The following is an 18,053-nucleotide window of genomic DNA, read 5'->3' on the forward strand; positions in this document are numbered from 1 at the left end:
TCTCTATTCTGTACATACTTATACGACAACGGGCAGCGGTGATGACATGCATTTGATGTAATGGCGCAAGGGATAGCAAAGTGGGTTGATGCTAAGTCGGTAGATACATGCGTGCGGGCATGTGCCTTTTGAGCGGATAAAAAAGAATTTGGATCTCGCACCTGCTGTCAAACGTGACTTGAGTCACGGCCCACACGATGGCTGACGGAAGTCGCAGCTATTGGCTCGGTGTACGTTGGGACATTGTTGGCGCCGCTGCACCATGTCGACCCGAGATCAGAGGCGCCAGTTGATGCTGCAATTCCGATTTGGTTTTGAGTCGGCCCAATGCAAAAGCGCGTTGCAGTACGTGTGTGGCTAGGTAAGCCAGCCTCGGTCACTTTGCGCAGATGAAAGGAGGACTGCTTGGGCGGGAGGGTGTCCAGTTACGGAGAATTGGACAAGGGTTTTTTTCTTGTGCCTGTCCAGCCAGAACGTCGGCTCGGACCCAGCTCCAGTCGACCGGGTCACTGCGATCTTTTATGGTGACATCGCTCGGTTGCAGCTTTTCGCCCGCCTGCCCGCCCGGGTTAGGTTAGTACCTCGTGGTTTGGATTTGCCACGTCCCCAGTTTCTGCAGCAGCATGCCAAATGCCTGTCCTGCCTCGCTGCTAGGTTACTATGCTGGCCATCCACAGCTCCCTCCCCCACCCCAGAGTAAGGGTTCCAAGTGCCAAGGTTTAGTCAAGGGGCGCCGTTTGCTATCGGGGCCTTCGAGCACTCCGTCCGATCTGGCCTACCAATACGAAAACGAAATTGACCGGCGCAAAACAAAATCTACAGTTCCTCTAAAACCATCCCCAGCCCGCCCCCGGCCCTGTCAGCATCCGTTGTAGGATCTTTTTTCTGGTCTTGATTCTGACTTTCACGTCTTCGTTCCATACCTCTCGGCAGTGTCCCGAAAACGAAGAACCCTTTGTTGGGCTTCCCTCTTCGCGACCATCCTTCCTCGACGCCATTCCCTCCCCAACCGCATACTACTTTAATAATTCCCATTCCTTGGATCGAATTGTTCCTGGACGCAACTCATATCTGCTTCCCTCCATCTTCGTGTCACTAGACTCTTGCGATCTACGCCAACCGAAACCTTAATATAAACATCGATCACCTCCTTACGATCCAATTTAATAAATCCTCCGGCTCACACAAGAGGGCACGAGCTTGGTCCAGGGTCCCATATCCCGCTGTGTCTGTCTCGATCTCGACCAAAAATAACAACAGCCTGGAATTGGCCGAGACCTCACCCAACCCCATTCGTGCACAACTCGCGGGAGGAAAGTGAGGCAAACAACAGACAGGCTTCCCTCTACCGCGCGCAATGTCCCTCGTGGGCAGTAGTACGGCTTTCGCAAACTATGATCGCACAGCGAAAGCGTCCGGTGCCCCACTAACAACGACAACGTCGCGCGACGGCATGGCGGGCCCTAACAACCCTATGGAGGAGGCGGCGGCCAGCGACACCAAGACCAACGCCACTTCCGTCACCGATGGCGACAAGAAGGCCACCGACTCCGGCGACAGCGAGGAAGTCGAGCTCCATAGACGTGAGTCGCTTGTGCAGGGTCTTGCACGCCGTTTTACGTCTCAGTCCAACGTCACTGGCGCACACGGCGGCGGCAACCCCTTCTTAGCTGTCGAGGAGGATTCTCCCTTGAATCCCGCCTCGTCCAACTTCAAGGCACGAACATGGGCGAAGGCCATCGTTGATATGGACAAGGCTGGCTTCCGAAGTGCTGGTGTGTGCTTTCAGAACCTCAACGTCCATGGCTTCGGTGCCGCGACAGATTACCAGAAGGACGTTGCAAATGTCTGGCTCGAGGTGGTTGGTATGGCCCGCAAGGCGGCGGGACTCGCCAAGCCCCGGAAGATCGACATTTTGCGAAACTTCGATGGCGTGGTTCGCAAGGGAGAGATGCTAGTGGTTTTGGGCCCTCCGGGTTCTGGCTGCTCGACATTTTTGAAGACGATTGCTGGCGAAACTGATGGGATCTACGTCAGCGAGGATGCATACTTCAACTACCAGGGCGTTCCGGCAAAAGAGATGCATACGCACCACCGGGGTGAGGCTATCTACACTGCCGAAGTGGATGTGCACTTTCCCATGCTTACCGTTGGTGACACCCTGACCTTCGCCGCCCAAGCTCGTGCGCCACGTGAGCTCCCCCCTGGAGTGAGCAGAACGAAATACGCGAACCATCTGCGTGATGTGACCATGGCCATGTTCGGCATATCGCATACCATCAACACGCGCGTTGGAAACGAATACGTGAGAGGTGTCTCCGGAGGCGAGAGAAAGCGTGTGACCATCTCAGAAGCTGCTCTCAGCCGCGCCCCCTGCAGTGCTGGGACAACAGTACTCGAGGTCTCGACAGTGCCAATGCAGTCGAGTTCTGCAGGACTCTCCGCATGCAGACCGAACTCTTCGAGCACACCGCTTGCGTTTCGATCTACCAAGCCCCGCAGAGTGCCTATGACCTGTTCGATAAAGTTGCTGTATTGTACGAAGGCTACCAGATCTTTTTCGGCCGCGCCAACTTGGCCCGACAGTACTTCATTAACCTTGGATTCGATTGCCCCGCGCGACAAACAACCCCTGATTTCCTCACCTCAATGACGAGTCCTCAAGAGCGAGTAATTCGTTCTGGGTTTGAGGGCAGAGCCCCCGTACACCCGAGGAATTTGCTACTGCTTGGAAGAACAGTGCCGAGTATGAGGCTCTTCAAAAGGAGATTGAAGAGTACAAGAACGAGCACCCCCTGAACGGACCCGACGCCGAGGCATTCCGAGCCAGCAAGAGACAGGCCCAGGCCAAGGTTCAACGAGCAAAGTCGCCATATACCCTGTCCTACGTGCAGCAGGTTAACCTCTGCTTGTGGCGTGGCTTCCGTCGTTTGATCGGTGATCCATCCATCACTATAGGCTCTTTGATTGGCAATACAATCATGGGCCTCATTATCGGCAGCGTTTACTACAACTTGCAACCTGTCGCGTCCAGTTTCTTCCAACGTGGAGCCCTACTCTTCTTTGCCTGTCTCACCAATGCCTTTGCCTCTGCCCTGGAAGTAAGTACTGCAAAATCCCCGATCCAAATGTGCTATTGACTGACTGCGAATTGGTAGATTCTCACCCTGTATGCCCAACGTCCCATTGTCGAAAAGCAGAGTCGTTACGCAATGTACCATCCTTCTGCGGAAGCCGTGGCCTCCATGATTACCGATTTGCCCTACAAGATCATGAACACTATTGTGTACAATTTGATCTTGTATTTCATGACCAATCTTCGGCGTGAGGCTGGCGCATTTTTCTTCTTCTTGCTGATATCTTTCTCTGTCGTGCTTGCGATGAGTATGATCTTCCGAACAATTGCTTCGTCCTCAAGAACATTGTCACAAGCAATGGTACCGGCAGCTATTCTCATCCTCGCCCTGGTCATCTTCACTGGTTTCGTCATTCAAACCGACTATATGCTCGGCTGGTGTCGATGGATCAACTACCTCGACCCGCTGGCCTACGCATTTGAAGCTCTCATGGCTAACGAGTTCCACGGTCGCCAATTTACGTGCGATGATAAGCTTCAACTCCCCGCCCCTATCGGTCCTTACGCGAGCCCTGACCTCGGACCCCTAAACCGTGTCTGCAACGCGGTGGGTGCTGTTGCTGGTGAGAGCTTCGTGGATGGCGATGCCTACATTGCCAAATCTTTCCGCTACTATTGGAACAACCGATGGCGTAACTTTGGCATTGTTCTGTGCTTCATCACCTTCTTCCTTCTCACTTACATGGTCACGGCCGAGCTCATTTCTGCCAAGAAGTCCAAGGGTGAAGTTCTTGTGTTCCGCCGAGGCCACAAGCCTGCTCAATTCAAGGAGAAGAAGGGTGATGACGAGGAAGGGATGACGCGCGTCGGTCCCACTGCCACGAATGATAGGGCTACTGCAACTGCCAGAGACAGTACTGCCATGATTCAGGAATCTTCAAGTGTCTTCCACTGGAGCAATGTGTGCTACGATGTCAAGATCAAGAGCGAAACACGCCGTATTCTCGACCATGTCGATGGATGGGTCAAACCTGGCACGCTTACTGCTCTGATGGGCGTTTCCGGTGCAGGCAAGACCACGTTGCTAGACGCCCTAGCCAGCCGTATCAAGATGGGTGTGATCACCGGTGAGATGCTTGTTGATGGCCATCTTCGCGACACTTCATTCCAGCGCAAGACGGGTTATGTTCAGCAACAAGATCTTCACTTGTCGACTACAACAGTTCGCGAGGCCCTGAATTTCTCTGCTCTTATGCGCCAGCCCAATGAGACACCTCGTGCCGAGAAGCTTGCATATGTGGATGAGGTTATCAAGCTGCTGGATATGGAAGAGTATGCCGATGCTGTTGTTGGTGTTCTCGGCGAAGGACTCAATGTCGAGCAGCGAAAGCGTCTCACCATTGGTGTAGAGCTCGCTGCTAAGCCTCCGCTGTTGTTGTTTGTCGACGAGCCTACCTCGGGTCTCGATTCCCAGACGTCATGGGCTATCTTGGATCTGCTCGAAAAGCTCACCAAGGCAGGCCAGGCCATTCTTTGCACTATCCATCAGCCTTCCGCCATGCTTTTCCAACGCTTCGACCGGCTCCTTTTTCTTGCCAAGGGTGGTAAAACAGTTTACTTCGGCGACATTGGCGAGAATTCGACGATCATGACCTCGTATTTCGAGAAACATGGCGCACCTGCTTGCCCCCATGATGCCAATCCCGCCGAGTGGATGTTGGACGCTATCGGTGCTGCTCCCGGAAGCCATACTGAGGTCGATTGGCACCAGACCTGGCGCGACAGCGATGAATACGCCGATGTCCAGGCTGAACTGCAGCGTCTAAAGGACGAGGCCCCGGATGGACCACCGCCTACCGAGGACAACTCTTCATATCGGGAATTTGCCGCGTCTTTCCCAGTCCAACTCAAGGAGACGACCCATCGTGCCTTCCAGCAATACTGGCGTACACCAAATTACATCTACTCTAAGGCCCTTCTTAACACACTTGTCGCACTATTTGTTGGTTTCATCTTCTTCAATGCGCCCAACACGATACAGGGCATGCAAAACCAGACGTTCGCCATCTTCCAATTGCTTACTGTCTTTGGCCAAATGGTACAACAAACCATGCCTCACTTTGTTGTTCAGCGTGACTTGTACGAGGTGCGCGAGCAGCCCTCGAAGGTTTACAGCTGGAAGGTCTTTATGCTTGCCCAGATAATTGTCGAGCTTCCTTGGAATACCCTCATGGCTGTCATTATGTACTTCTGCTGGTACTATCCGGTTGGCTTGTATCGAAATGCCGCTGCTGCTGACCAGATCACTGAGCGAGGTGTACTCATGTTCCTACTCATCCTGGCCTTCATGCTCTTCACCTCAACGTTTACCGATATGATCATCGCCATGTTCGAGACGGCTGAATCGGGAGGTAACATGGCCAACGTTCTTTTCATGCTCTGTTTGATCTTCTGCGGTGTCCTCGCCAAGCCCGATACGCTGCCCCGGTTCTGGATCTTCATGTACCGCGTGTCTCCTTTCACATACCTTATCAGCGCCATGCTTTCGGTATCCATTGCTAATACCGAAGTCGTCTGTGCGGACAACGAGCTTCTGCAGTTTAATGCACCAGCGGGCCAGGACTGCGGTACCTACATGGCACCGTGGATCCAGGGCGCTGGTGGTTATTTGCAAAGTAACACAACAAGCGAATGCAAGTTCTGCCCCATCCAATCAACCAACATATACCTTGATCAGATTGGTTCCGACTACGCCGACCGCTGGCGCAACTTCGGCATCCTCTGGGCCTTCATCATCTTCAACATCTTCGGTGCCCTGTTCTTCTACTGGCTCGTCCGCGTGCCCAAGGGCGCCAAGAAGGAGAAGCTCGGAAGCAACAACTTCCAGAAGACAAACTCGAGAGCGTCGAAGGCGGGCTCCAAGGCTGATGGCAGGTCGCTCAAGACGACACCATCGCATGTGGCTGCACCATCTTCAAAAGCCGGGCCTTCATCCGCTGAGAAGGAAACGAGCGCTACTTAGCGGGTTAAGCCCCCACCCCCCTCCTTCTGCCCTGACTAGGGGCTGATTTCTCGCCTTGAATATTTTTTGTTCCTTGCATATCCCTCTCTGTAGGACAGACAAAGTTTGGATCTACGTGCCTCATGTGTAGTATATATACACACAGGACGAGCTCTGAAATTTGTCGGGCTACTTGATAAAAAGCTTATTTGATGTGCATATTGGGAATTTCCCTGACTGTTCGTGTCATTGGAGAGAGTTTGGGCATATTCATTCTCCTATTCAGCCAATAGACCGTTGTATATAGCATTGTCGCAAGCCTCTGAAACGTAATAGATTTCTGTATCCAAACTTCAACCTTGAACATCCCCGTCGATTAAGTACTTCATGATATGTATCAGATCTCGTGCCATACTGTACGCGAACAGTGAGACTTTCCATGTCTGACGGACGTCATCTGCACGTTGTCTCGATCTTCCGATCGCAGCAACATGGAACATCCCAACGGTCAAGCCCACCAGTTCAAGACTGTGGGGGAGAGTTGACCGCTGTTGTTAGGTCGGTGGGGGTTGGTCTTGGGGGCGTGCTTGTCGGCGCTCAGTCTCTGTCTCGGGCCCTTGAGACACCGGCGGCGTGCTGTCATTCAGTCCACGATTGGCTGGTTCCCTGCGAAGCAAGTTAACAATAAGCAGTTCCCGGGGTTTCCAGAAGAAACCATCACTCTGTATCCATTATGTCAAATCTACCAGCTTGTACAGTAATCTTTTGAATATGAAAGGCCCCCTCCACACCCCCTAATCGTGCTGTTGACTTATGCAGCTGTTCTCAGTCGCAGCAAACGCGTTCGTGTACTTCCTAAGCATTTCGTGAATGTCCATATCGGCAGTATCGAGTTCCCGGCCGAGACCCAGGGTGTCGGTCTCTCCATCTTCGTCCTCCGCGGGGGGTTCAGCCTGCGTAGCAGTGCCATCGCCCCCTGTGCGAAACTCCTTTCTTGTTGTAACTGAGTCTGACTCGATACCTGGCTCAGAACCATCGGCATCCTCATCATCATCACTGGCTGTTGACACGAATTCCGAAAATCTGCGTACGAGAACTGGTTCGTCGCTCGGTATTTCTATTTCGATTTCCGATCCTGTGGAACCGAAGTTTTCTGGAACTTCAAATGAGTTTATCAATTCTGTATTCCCTGGAGCCATGAATTCAGTGATTGGTGGCGGCGGTGGCGTCGATGATCCATATTCGGGTCGATGATGGTACCGGTCCGGATATAAACAACTGCCAACCCTCATCCTATCCCGTGTGGTGTCCACTGCCGAGGTTCTGAGTGTGGGCCGTTTCCACCGGTGCTTCAAGTGTCTCCAGGCCGCAACACCTGCTGGTATTGATTTAGAGCCATCCATATCTTGTTTGCAATGTTCTATCTTCTGCCTCGGCGCTGTGATTATATGCCTTTTCTCTCGCATGGTCGCTTCGTTATCGCCGAGATCAGCGATGACCTTGTCGTACTTAGCCTGGAGATTTCGCTTCTCACTCTCTTCGTTGTGAAACTGGTGCAGCAGTTTCATGTACATCGTAGTAAGGTCATTATGCCGCCTCTCAAGTTCGTCGGTCCGTTGAATCGCTTCGTCAAGGAGGTCCTGTAATGGATGAGCATTGTGCTCGACGGCCTTTCCTTTCATTTCAAATGGACAGGATATACACTCATCTGCTGCGTCTGGTAATGATATTTGGGAGAAAACCTGTGTTGCTGAATTGTGAGGACGGACTGATGAAATACTTTCAAGCAAAGCGCCTTTGGTTCGACTCAGACTGGGTGGCGGCTGTACCGAAACAGGAGGGCTCTCCGTAGTTATTGGTGTTCCTCTTGAGCTTGCAAGGGTGTTGCTTTGACTGCATTTGGCTGTTGTGTATTCCGGGGCCCCGAGTTCTGCAGCCAATATGCCATTCTAGTTCTTCAACGGAGGTATGCTCATTGATGGAGATCGCGATCTCGACTGCCGTTGCCGACTCGATCCTCCATCAATGTCCCCGGACACTCGCCTGTTGGATATCGAACTAACTCGGCGAGATGGCGCTTCTGGAAGCCATTCTGGCATGAGAGCCCGAAGGTACTCGTCTCTCCGCCGCTTTAGGCTCTCTGCCGCCTCTAGAAGTGCTTGGAGCTCTTGAGATATGTCACCGGAAGAGCTATACAAGGAAATTTGGCCATTTCTCAGGATATCGTCGAGTCAACCACTACATACTGCGTCTTGGTGCTTGTCATGCGAGCAAGCTGCGCGAGCTGTAAGTGGAATACAATCTTCATCTTGAGCCACCTTAACTCCTCCGGGTGCTTGCTGATCCTTTTTTACCCAAGGCCATTTCAGCTTTCCGAAGCGCGTTTTCGTCTTGAGAGTCTCTAGGTCTGCAATGCTGGTATAGCTGGTCGGGTGGTCTTCGACATCTGAGCCGTTGGATTTGACAAGTAGATGTACAATGGCCTGGTACACCGTCTTGCACTTCCGCCCAAGCGATTCGATCTCGCGCGTCCCGTTGGCATTGAGGACCGGCGTCCTGCTTTCCTGTGTGGCCAGCGCATCGGCCTCGACGAGGTCTTGCAGCTGTCTCAATGCCGAGGCTGTCGTGCTCACTTCCAATGCAATAACCTGCAGGGTCTGCTCCGCGTCAGCGACCGCCTCGACGTATGTTTGTAGTGTGGTTGCGAGCTTCCTCGACATTGGTATGCCCAAGTTACATTGTTCCCGTGCCATCAGGTGCTACAAACTGCTCGATCCAAAGGGAATCCGGAATCTCCGGCTGGAAGGGCATTGTCAGGTCCAGGCCCATTAGTACCCGATTCATATAACGGTAAAAAATGAAAAGTAGTAGTGGTTGCCATTGCTCTTATGTGCTCAACGTATCTGCTGACCTCAGGGAACGGAGTCGGGACGGATTTCGGAATTCTTAAATAAGGTACCTGATCGCAAATCGCAATATATACTGGCGTCGGACGAGGTACGATGCGAGGTCCAGATTGAATACTTGGGTAAATTGGGTGTTTGTTGGCCAGACGATGCTGAAATTGAAGCCAGGGCGCGCACTCAGCTCCCATGTCGGGGCGTTTGCGCTGAGCTGAAGATCCGTTGCTAACAAACGGTACTTGCCTTTTATGGGGAAGCCGCCCCTTTTCCCAAGTACACGGAGCTATCGGCAACGCAAACACTCAAACGTGAACCTTGGATGAAGCTGCTGCTGCCTCGCCCTCCAGCGTTTCAGGGTCGTCTTTTCCACAACTCTAAACTCACCTCGATGCTTCATTTCATGTGCGGCACTGCAATTGAGCCCAGTCACAATCACAGGCTCAATTGAAGAGCCGCTGCCGCCACTACTCACACCACCGCTGCCCAAGATGAAGAACCACAGTATAGCCTTCATAGCCGACTCTCAGGACAAACGGCAGATCCGCCGCCGCCTGACCCGGCGCATCAATGTCAGGCCGGCCGTCATCGCGGCGCTCGAGTTCCGCGCCTGGGCCGACGAGGGCTGGCGCTCCATCGTCATCGCCACCGACCTCGAGTACGTCGTCCGCGGCGCGACCGAGTGGCTGCCGCGCTGGGTGCAGAACCGGTGGAAGAAGCGGCAGGGCGGCGGCGGCGGGCGCGTCGCCAACCGCGACCTCTGGGAGGAGATGCAGGGCATCATCGACCGGCTGCGCGAAAGCGGCACCGATGTCGCGTTCTGGTACATCCGCCCGCGGATCCTGTCGCTGCAGGGGTCGGCGCTGGCGCACGACGCCCGGGAGGCGGCGAGGAAGGCGGCGTACCGCGAGCCCGACATTTGCACCGAGGAGTTCACGCGGTTCTGTGAGATTGACTTGGGGCTATGGTGAGATGGAGGCATATACTGGAGGTGTCATAACTCTGGCTGACCAAAGGATCACGGTATGCCGAGCCCACGGGCCCTGGCTGGATAGCCACGAAGACTGGTTGGTTTTTAAGACTCTGACTTTTGGGGTTTTACTCTGCTGGGGGTCTATTGCTGTGCGATAGAGTGTACTTTTGGAAGTGCGAGATGGGAAGGATAAACCGTTGTTTTGTATAACTATTTGTAATTGTTACCAACGTCTTCGATAGCTTTTCGAATAGCCCACATTATTCGTCACGATTTGGGACCAGCGACAGTGTGTTACGAACCGGGCCATGAAAGCAGCGTTGGAGGATGGCTCATGCGACGGGTTTGCACAGCATCGCAGAGTAGTGTTTCATGAGGAAATATAAGTTTCAACACAACTTCGGACGTGTTTTCAAGCTGGGGATCTGATTTGGTCGGCCCTGTCGTCTGCCCATCTGCCGGCATCCGGCTTGGCATCTAGCATCGGGTGGAGCAGCAGTGGCCGATTTCATGATGACGAAGCTTGCGAAACTCGCCGTTCACAGCCCCCCACCCCAGGCTAAGTAGGCTCGCCACGCACAAAGAAGCCCCCCCCGGATTTCTTGGTTCGAAGAACACCCATCATCTTGGCTTGTATCATCGATATCTGCTGCTCATCCCCTCGGAGTGGGCTGCCGTGATTGGTCGGTGCGGGGATCGACCCTTGAACCGCAGAGGGCCGAGACTGGGCTTCATGACCGCATTCGAGAAACCTTAGATTGCAGCGCCCCGTCATGGCGACTTGCTAGACAGCCGCATAGCCGCAGATGCCTACGAGTCGGCCGCCCACACACCCTGGAGAGGGCTCCCAAAGAGACTCAAAGCAGTCGGTGTCTTTGTCTTGGTGTAGCCCTGTAGGGAAGAGTATTCCTGGTTTTTCCCCAACTGCGCCAAGATGATTGGAGTTTGTGTCCGCGTGTGACAAACAGTGTCTTTCTCCCAAGCCTTGCTCAGCCAAGAGCCAACTACGTAATGCTGCTTTCGACGTTTGCGTACTTAACAATGCCTCGCATCCAACCTTCGAGCTGCGTTCCTCCCGGTATTCTCACTTACACATAAACTTCATACCAATTCTATTTCCGGTCAATTCCAAGTCGTCTTTACCTCGTAGCATATCCTACGATAAAACCGAATCCGATCATTTACATCGTCTACACAAATAGACCTACCTCATTCGGCAAGATGTCTCAACTAGCAGCAAGAGCTGCCGGCGCGGCCAATGTACGTCTTATTGGGACACGTCCCCTGCCCCGAGCCACTTCGTCCCCAAGAACGCCGTTGCTAACCTTTCCACTCTACAGCTCCTGGCCCGCCAGTACTACAACCAGCCCACCGGGCGCACACGCCGCAACCGTCTGGCCCGCGGCGCCATCGCCGGCATCGTCATCGCCGCCATTGCCTGCCTCGCCTTCCTGCTCCTCGTCTGCTTCTGCTGCCGCCGGCGGCGCAGACGGGCCGCCGCGCCCGCCCAGAGCTACGGCGGCTACCCCCCACCCCAGCAGAGCAGCGGCGGTGGCCTCGGTGGGCTGCTCGGCAAGTTCAAGGGCGGCAACTCCGGGGGCGCGCAGTACGGCGGCTACAACCAGCAGCAACACGCGCCGCCCATGGGACACGTCGGCGGTCAGCAGGGCGGCTACGGATACGGACCCGGTCAGGAGGCCGGCTACGGCGGCGGTGGTTATCCTGCCCAGCAGGGCGGTGTGGCACCTCCGCCCCCTACGTACCGCTAAAGGGCAAAGCACCTTTCGTCGGTGCGAATGGAGTGGAAGCAGGATGCATACAGAATCGGGCAACCATTGACATGCCTACTTATTCGATGAAGGCATCACAGGAAAGGGGGAGGACGTGGTAATTTTGTACAACGTTGTATATACCCATACCGAATGAATGATGAATAACATTAAACATACGCCATCGGATCTTCTTGGTATAAGCGATTTGTCGCGGCCCATTTCTGCTATAAAACCGAGCCATACTTGCACACACGTTTGTATCTCTACTCAACTGACTTCCTAAGTGACTGCGCTGATAGCTCCTTGCGAACGAGTACCCCCCCTACCTCAGCAAACGTTCGGCCCCTTTTCCAGCGCCAGGGCGACCTGCTCCGCCACCACGTCGTGCATGGGATACGTCGGATGCAAGCTGTTCAGCCAGAAGTATTCGTTGACCGGAATGCCACAGGCGGGATCCAGAGTATCCAGATTGGGCGTTCCACTATTGGATGAGAAAGCACACGACGACAGTCAGCGAACACCCTGACACAGAGTCTCCTTCTCAGAAGCGTTTCCCCTGAAAAGGGGGCTCGCTGACTACGAGGTCAATGTGTAAGTAAGCAGGGGAATGAGTATGGACTCACTTCTGATAAGCCTCGCAAAACGCCGTCGTGTTCACATATCCCGCCGTCGCCTTATACGCCCCCGGCCGATCCAGGACCTCCGTGAACAGCGCATGAACATCGTAAGCCCAAACATTCGCACCCTCCTCCCCCTCCGTCGCAGTAGCGAGATCAGCCGCCAGCTCCGCCGTCAGCGCGTTAAACGCCGCGATGTCGGCCGCCTCCCTCTCGGCCGCGGCCGCGCCCTGGCCCAGCGTCAGGGGACTGCGGTCGACGGGCGGCACGTTGAGGAAGAGGAAGTTGCGGGCCCCGGCGTCGCCGTAGAGCGTTCGGACGACGTCGGCGTAGACGGCGAAGATCTGGCGGTTCAGGGCCGCGGTGTCGTCTTGCCAGTACGAGTTGCCGACGTCGTTGATGCCGATCCAGAAGGCGAAGAGGGAGTCGCTGGCGGACCATTGGACAACAGGTCCGTTTTCGCTAGAAGAAGAAGAAGAAGAAGAAGGAGAAGAGGGGTAGCTGGGAAGAAATACGTCTTGGACTTGCTGCTTGACCGACAGGACCGTGGGCAGGTACGGCTTCACGAGGTCCGAGTCCACCGTCGCGCCGCCGACGGCCAGGTTGTAGGTCTGCAGGAGCGAGGCGTTGTACTTGACCGTCAGGTAGTCGACCCAGTTGGGCCCGTTGGAGGACGTGTATCCTGGGTAACTCGGGTTCCCTAACGGGCTGGTTGGGGAAGGCTGTGTCAAGGTGTAATTGAACCCTTTTCCAGCTTGGTCAGATACTCATGCTACTTTGCGTCGACAGGATAATCACATGTTTCACTGACCTGTTGTTGTGTAGCTGTCACCACTATAGCTCTTGTCAGTATATCAAGAAGTGGCAGATTGACTCAGGGGTCGGGGTGGGGGGGCGAGTTGACGTACAACACGAATGCGTGCTTGATCCCGTTCCAGCCTGGCCAGCCAGTTGAAGCTGTGCATCTGGGGTTTAGCTGCGCGGGAGCCGCATCAGCTCCCGTAGCCAGCAGAGCAAGAAGCAGCTGCGACCGAGAGACGAAAGACATCTTACTGGTTGACAACATCATGTACATATAGCTCGTTGGTTTCTTGCAAGCGCAGAATGGAAAACAGAGAGGAATGAACCGAAACAGAACTGTTGATCGTATCAAAACGGAGACCAGGCTATCAAATATATATAATTGTGTAGCTGTACCACAGCCCCTATATGCATGTACGATGGCGAGAGGGGAAACGAGCTGCATGCTGCCGACGCCGCCACGGATGCGCACCGGCCCCAACAGCCCCCGAACTCGATCTCCATATCTTGCTTGCAGCGATCTCGGGTAAAATCATAGGCCAGGCTGGCGAGCTACCTATCCCCCATACGAAAAGCCTCGCAAGAATGTGCGCGCCGAGTTGGGGGCCAGATGGAATGAGACGTCATGCCCCGTGGTACGACCTGCTCTGTCGATTCCGCCGAGGGGACAGGCTCTATTCCCCTTCACTTACAAGACCCTCGAAAGGAGTCTAAGTCCCTTTCGATGCAAGACCGAGCCACAGGCAAACAATCTCCAGAGTTCATCATTTCTCCGTGAAAATGGGGTTCCGGCGGGCTCCCAGGTCACGTGGGCGGAGCGAAGTCCTCCGCATCTTACCATGCATGCTTCTGGTGTGGGTGGACGTCATGGCTTTAAACATTGCGGGACGGAGCGAGACGCTCGAGTAGGAGTTATCCAGAAGGTTGGGTTGAGTGGATAGCAAGAATAGGCACAACTGGACTTCTCATCGTGTTTTCAGGAGCACAGCGGTCTTTCGTTCCGCCGTTGATGGCTGTGGATGAAGACACACTCAGAACACACGCTTTCAAGATTATTGGTGATTACCAAGGCTTCAGGGGGTAGGCGTTAGGAAACAGTAAAGTCACTCGTACTTTAAGGACCCTTGATATCATCAAACATGTGAACATAATATATATAATGCCACTCTCACTCTAGCCCAGCAGTATGATGAAAATCGGTCATAATATTCCCAAATCTCGTCATGATAACAGTCGTAACGTCGTAAGGATCCAGTCAACTCCGAAGCCGTCTGTACCGAGACGGTAATATTGAAACCGGGGCACCCCTTGATGAACGTCCCCTAGAATTGAAACCTGGTCCCAAGCCCGCCGTATGTGTGTATATGTATATCCTCCGCAAATCGCGGTTGCAAACCCCATGAACTAACTCCGCCCGCCCTGATACACTGTAATCAAATATTCCGTCTATAAATGGTCGCTGAGCTGGGCATAAAATGCGTAGTGGTGCCAGACACCGCTAGGCGACAAGAACAGCTGTCTAGGTCGCTAAAGAGATCGGTTGAATCTGTGAAGTAAAGAAGAAGAAGAAAAAATATGTTGGGCAATTTCCAATGAAGCTCCGGCTTAGACCCAAAGAAACATATAAGATCGCAATCATTACAAGCACCCTTTACGTCAAGGTAGCAAGCATGGCCTTCATGATGCCTGGTGGAGGACCTGCAAATCATATGTCAGCAACGAGTCGAGGTACAACACAAGGCAACGTCGCGCACCTTCATCTATCGCTTCTTAGGCACGCTGATGGACATCCTACCTTTCTTGTCCTTCTCAATGCGCACCCCGCGCCGAGGCTCTTCAATCCTCTCCGTTTCCTCATACAACACCAACTCGCCGCTGCTCAAGCGCTCAGCGCGAACTAGCTCCCGGCTAGGGCTGTGGCTATGACTATGGCTGTGGCTGTGGTGGTGATGGTGGCGTCGCTCCCGCTTCATCAGATCCCGTTCAGCCTCGAGACGAGCTATTTCGGCCTTGATAGACCTGTCATCACGCCGACGGTCCGAGACAAGAGTCAGTGGGCCAGACTCCTCATGGTATTCACGATATTCGCGTGGCGCGGCATCCACAATGTACGGCGTACGTCCCGACGTCGATGTGGAGTAGCTACGGTGACTTCGAGCTGGTGAACCCTCCCGAATCATCGTGCGCTTATAATATTCCTCGAACTCAGGTGGCGGCGGCGCATGGATAACAGTAGGTGGAGGCGGAGCGTAGACAGTAGCTGGCGGCGGTGGGGCGTAGACACTGGCTGGCGGAGGCGGAGCATGAACAGAAGCTGGCGGCGGAGGAGGCGCATAGACAGAAGCTGGCGGCGGAGGAGGCGCATAGACCGTTGGCGGAGGTGCAGGCGCAGGCGCAGGTGCCGGAGCTGGCGGCGGCACAGTATAGATCTCTGTCTTTCGCTCCTCGATGAGATTGCCGGCTTCTGACCGAGCATCCAAGACCTCGGTTTCGGCCTTCTTGTAATCTTCGCTCAGCTTCAGGAGGTCGTCGATATTCTCCTGACCCAAGGCCTTCTGCACCACAATAGTATTACCCTGCATAATGTAAGCTTTTGTCGTTGATGACGAACCATTAAACGGAGACGCACCTCTTCGATGAACGGATAACCCAAGTCAATGAGCGCTCGCTTCGATACTAGACGGCCAGGAATGCGTGTCTTGCCCTTTTTGGGGTACTCGCTCTTGACCGTCACCGTAGTCCCACCACTGCTGCTTGCGCTGTCGCTTGTCCTAGACGACGACTTGGATCTGCTCCGAACAGTGCTTCCATGATGCGACGTGTGACGGGATCGATGCGATCGGCGAGTAGATCTTGAAGAGCTGCGATCCCTTCGTTGCCGCGTGCGGGTAACTTCACGTTCATGAACTCTCTCGGGATAACCTCGGAAGTCGTCGTCTCCATAGCGATCGGGCTCCGAGATCTTAATCTCATCGTAGTCGTGCTCGGCGTACATCCGAGGAGGAGGCAGTGCTCTCGATCGTGGAAGCGGGATGGGCTCATATGGGTCCGGGCGAGGGTCCGGGCGATAGTCCGAACGTCGTGCAGGAGGGCCGTATTCCTCTCGTTCGTGTTCGTAGAAGCGAGGCGCAGGTCGGCGATCAAAGGTGTCAAGAGATGACTGTCGACGTAGAAGCATGCCCGGGCGGCGGGGTGGCGAAGGGCTACGGCGTTCTCTCTCCCTGTCAATCATAACGCGGCGATCGAATTCGGTTGGTGGTGATCGGCGGCGTCGAGGCTCGTCTTCGTAGTACGGTCGGTCACGCGAAACGTAATCATCGTCCCACGGGCGAGGGACACGCCGGTCACGTTCAAATCTCTCGACCGAGGCCTCTCGTACACGAGTGGCAGGGCCGCGGCCGGCAAACCTGTCCCGTTCCTCGAAACGTTCTCGCTCGTCACCATATCGATCGCGCTCCAGCTCTTGGGTGAAGCGGCTTCGATCCCACCGATCACCAGCCAATTCGCCGGTAGACGCCCTGTAAGCCATGGCGTGAAGAATGGGGAATACAGGCTGTAGTAGAACTGATAGATGGGTATAATATATAGTCAAGAAAGGGCTCGTTCCAAGGGTCTTCTTGACTGTCGGTAGTGGTAAGGGGGAAATATAAAAAATTTGTCCGTCAAACAATGACGACAAGAGGGGCTATGCTATGTCCAGAAAGCAAATGGGACGATGGGATAGTATGGACTGAAGGGGCCAGTTGCGGACTCAACTCTGGGGTGAGTGAGGGAGGGATGTTTGTGTAGTGCGAAAGGTTCGATCCCCCCGCTGCGTGAAATGGTTTAGGGATGTGTCGGTGAATAAAGTGCGTGGATGTGCGTGTGCGGGCTGTATAGAATGGTGGTGGGTGTGGTTGGTATGCGGCAGCGTAGCGGATGGTCTGGCGGATTGCAGGTTCCAGGTTTTGGGACCCCGCGCTCGTTACGTATGACCTCAGAGCTGTCGGGCTAGGCTAGTCTAGGTACTTTGCGCAGTGCTGGCAGCTCAAGACGTTGTTGGGTGGTCGATCCCCCTCTCTCTCTCCAGTGTGACAGTTTCAAGGATCCTCTCCAGTCAAAGTGTCGAACGAGCCCGAATAGTCGTCGGACGATTCCAAAACGTCGCTCGCTCGGGTTTTTGTCTTTTGGAAACTCAGGCCGTGGGAGAAGTCTGGAGGCTGGCAATTTTACTTTCTCCCTTCCCTTTTTTTTAAAAAAAAGGATCGAGGTTGAGCGAAGTGTCCAAGTGGAGGGAAAAGCAGGCTTTTTGGGTTGGGCTGGCGATAGACTGCCGGGACAGGGTCGCTTCGCTAAAAGGGCGACGGGTCCCTTCCAGGGTTGCCAGGAGTGGGTGGGCATGGGATTGCTGGAGTGGTGGGCAGACATCTGTATCCCGCGATAGGTCGTGTTATGCCAGTACTTCTCGGCTTCCCCTGCAGAGTATGTCGCTACTTTCGATGTGATATCCGGTATTGTTCCAAAGTCCAACCATGAGTGACGAACCTGCCACTTCCAGCGGTTCCTGTCTGCTGTGACAGGTTGACGCGATTGAGTTATGCGGCCTTGCATTCGAACCCGAGAGGTACCTCGCTAGCATACGCTAACAGAACACCGGATCTCGACACTAACACGAAGAGCCTGGGTGTTCCTGGATGGGCCCAGTTGGGCCGACATGTGGACGTCTGACTGCAACGTCCAGGACGGACGGACATGTCTCGCATGCGACTGTTTCTTTTCGATAGTCAATCTTGCTGCTGAATGGCGAGACAGATAAGCGCCATGTACGTACGTGAAGCTGCACATCAATCAAGATACGGTATATGATGAATGCCTGGATGGTGCTGGAGGATTCCCTACATAGACTGCGTTCTGGCCCCGCTACCGTTGCTGCC

At 54.3% G+C, this 18,053-nt stretch overlaps 6 protein-coding genes across 6 annotated transcripts; 3 read left to right on the plus strand and 3 right to left on the minus strand.

The window, feature by feature from the left end:
• Positions 1-1,357: 1,357 nt before the first annotated feature.
• On the plus strand, positions 1,358-6,098 carry PG986_011847 (ABC-2 type transporter; the record flags this gene model as incomplete). Its single annotated transcript, XM_066848069.1, has 4 exons — positions 1,358-2,305; positions 2,365-2,684; positions 2,741-3,101; positions 3,159-6,098. The coding sequence occupies 4 exons, from the start codon at positions 1,358-1,360 to the stop codon at positions 6,096-6,098; spliced, it is 4,569 nt and encodes a 1,522-aa protein (XP_066694765.1).
• Positions 6,099-6,871: 773 nt separating this feature from the next.
• PG986_011848 (uncharacterized protein) lies at positions 6,872-8,797 on the minus strand (the record flags this gene model as incomplete). The annotated part of the gene is made up of 2 exons (XM_066848070.1): positions 6,872-7,717; positions 8,324-8,797. 2 exons carry the CDS (start codon positions 8,795-8,797, stop codon positions 6,872-6,874), a joined length of 1,320 nt encoding a protein of 439 aa, XP_066694766.1.
• Positions 8,798-9,468: 671 nt separating this feature from the next.
• PG986_011849 (uncharacterized protein) lies at positions 9,469-9,948 on the plus strand (the record flags this gene model as incomplete). Its single annotated transcript, XM_066848071.1, has 1 exon — positions 9,469-9,948. The coding sequence occupies one exon, from the start codon at positions 9,469-9,471 to the stop codon at positions 9,946-9,948; it is 480 nt and encodes a 159-aa protein (XP_066694767.1).
• A 1,223-nt stretch (positions 9,949-11,171) lies between these two features.
• On the plus strand, positions 11,172-11,719 carry PG986_011850 (uncharacterized protein; the record flags this gene model as incomplete). The annotated part of the gene is made up of 2 exons (XM_066848072.1): positions 11,172-11,210; positions 11,291-11,719. 2 exons carry the CDS (start codon positions 11,172-11,174, stop codon positions 11,717-11,719), a joined length of 468 nt encoding a protein of 155 aa, XP_066694768.1.
• A 330-nt stretch (positions 11,720-12,049) lies between these two features.
• On the minus strand, positions 12,050-13,304 carry PG986_011851 (uncharacterized protein; the record flags this gene model as incomplete). The annotated part of the gene is made up of 3 exons (XM_066848073.1): positions 12,050-12,203; positions 12,346-13,061; positions 13,248-13,304. The coding sequence occupies 3 exons, from the start codon at positions 13,302-13,304 to the stop codon at positions 12,050-12,052; spliced, it is 927 nt and encodes a 308-aa protein (XP_066694769.1).
• Positions 13,305-14,900: 1,596 nt separating this feature from the next.
• Positions 14,901-16,669, minus strand: PG986_011852 (uncharacterized protein; the record flags this gene model as incomplete). The annotated part of the gene is made up of 2 exons (XM_066848074.1): positions 14,901-15,716; positions 15,770-16,669. 2 exons carry the CDS (start codon positions 16,667-16,669, stop codon positions 14,901-14,903), a joined length of 1,716 nt encoding a protein of 571 aa, XP_066694770.1.
• Positions 16,670-18,053: the final 1,384 nt, after the last annotated feature.

The sequence above is a fragment of the Apiospora aurea genome (assembly GCF_038362705.1).
Source record: "Apiospora aurea strain CBS 24483 chromosome Unknown utg000008l_segment0_segment0, whole genome shotgun sequence".
Classification (NCBI taxonomy): domain Eukaryota; kingdom Fungi; phylum Ascomycota; class Sordariomycetes; order Amphisphaeriales; family Apiosporaceae; genus Apiospora; species Apiospora aurea.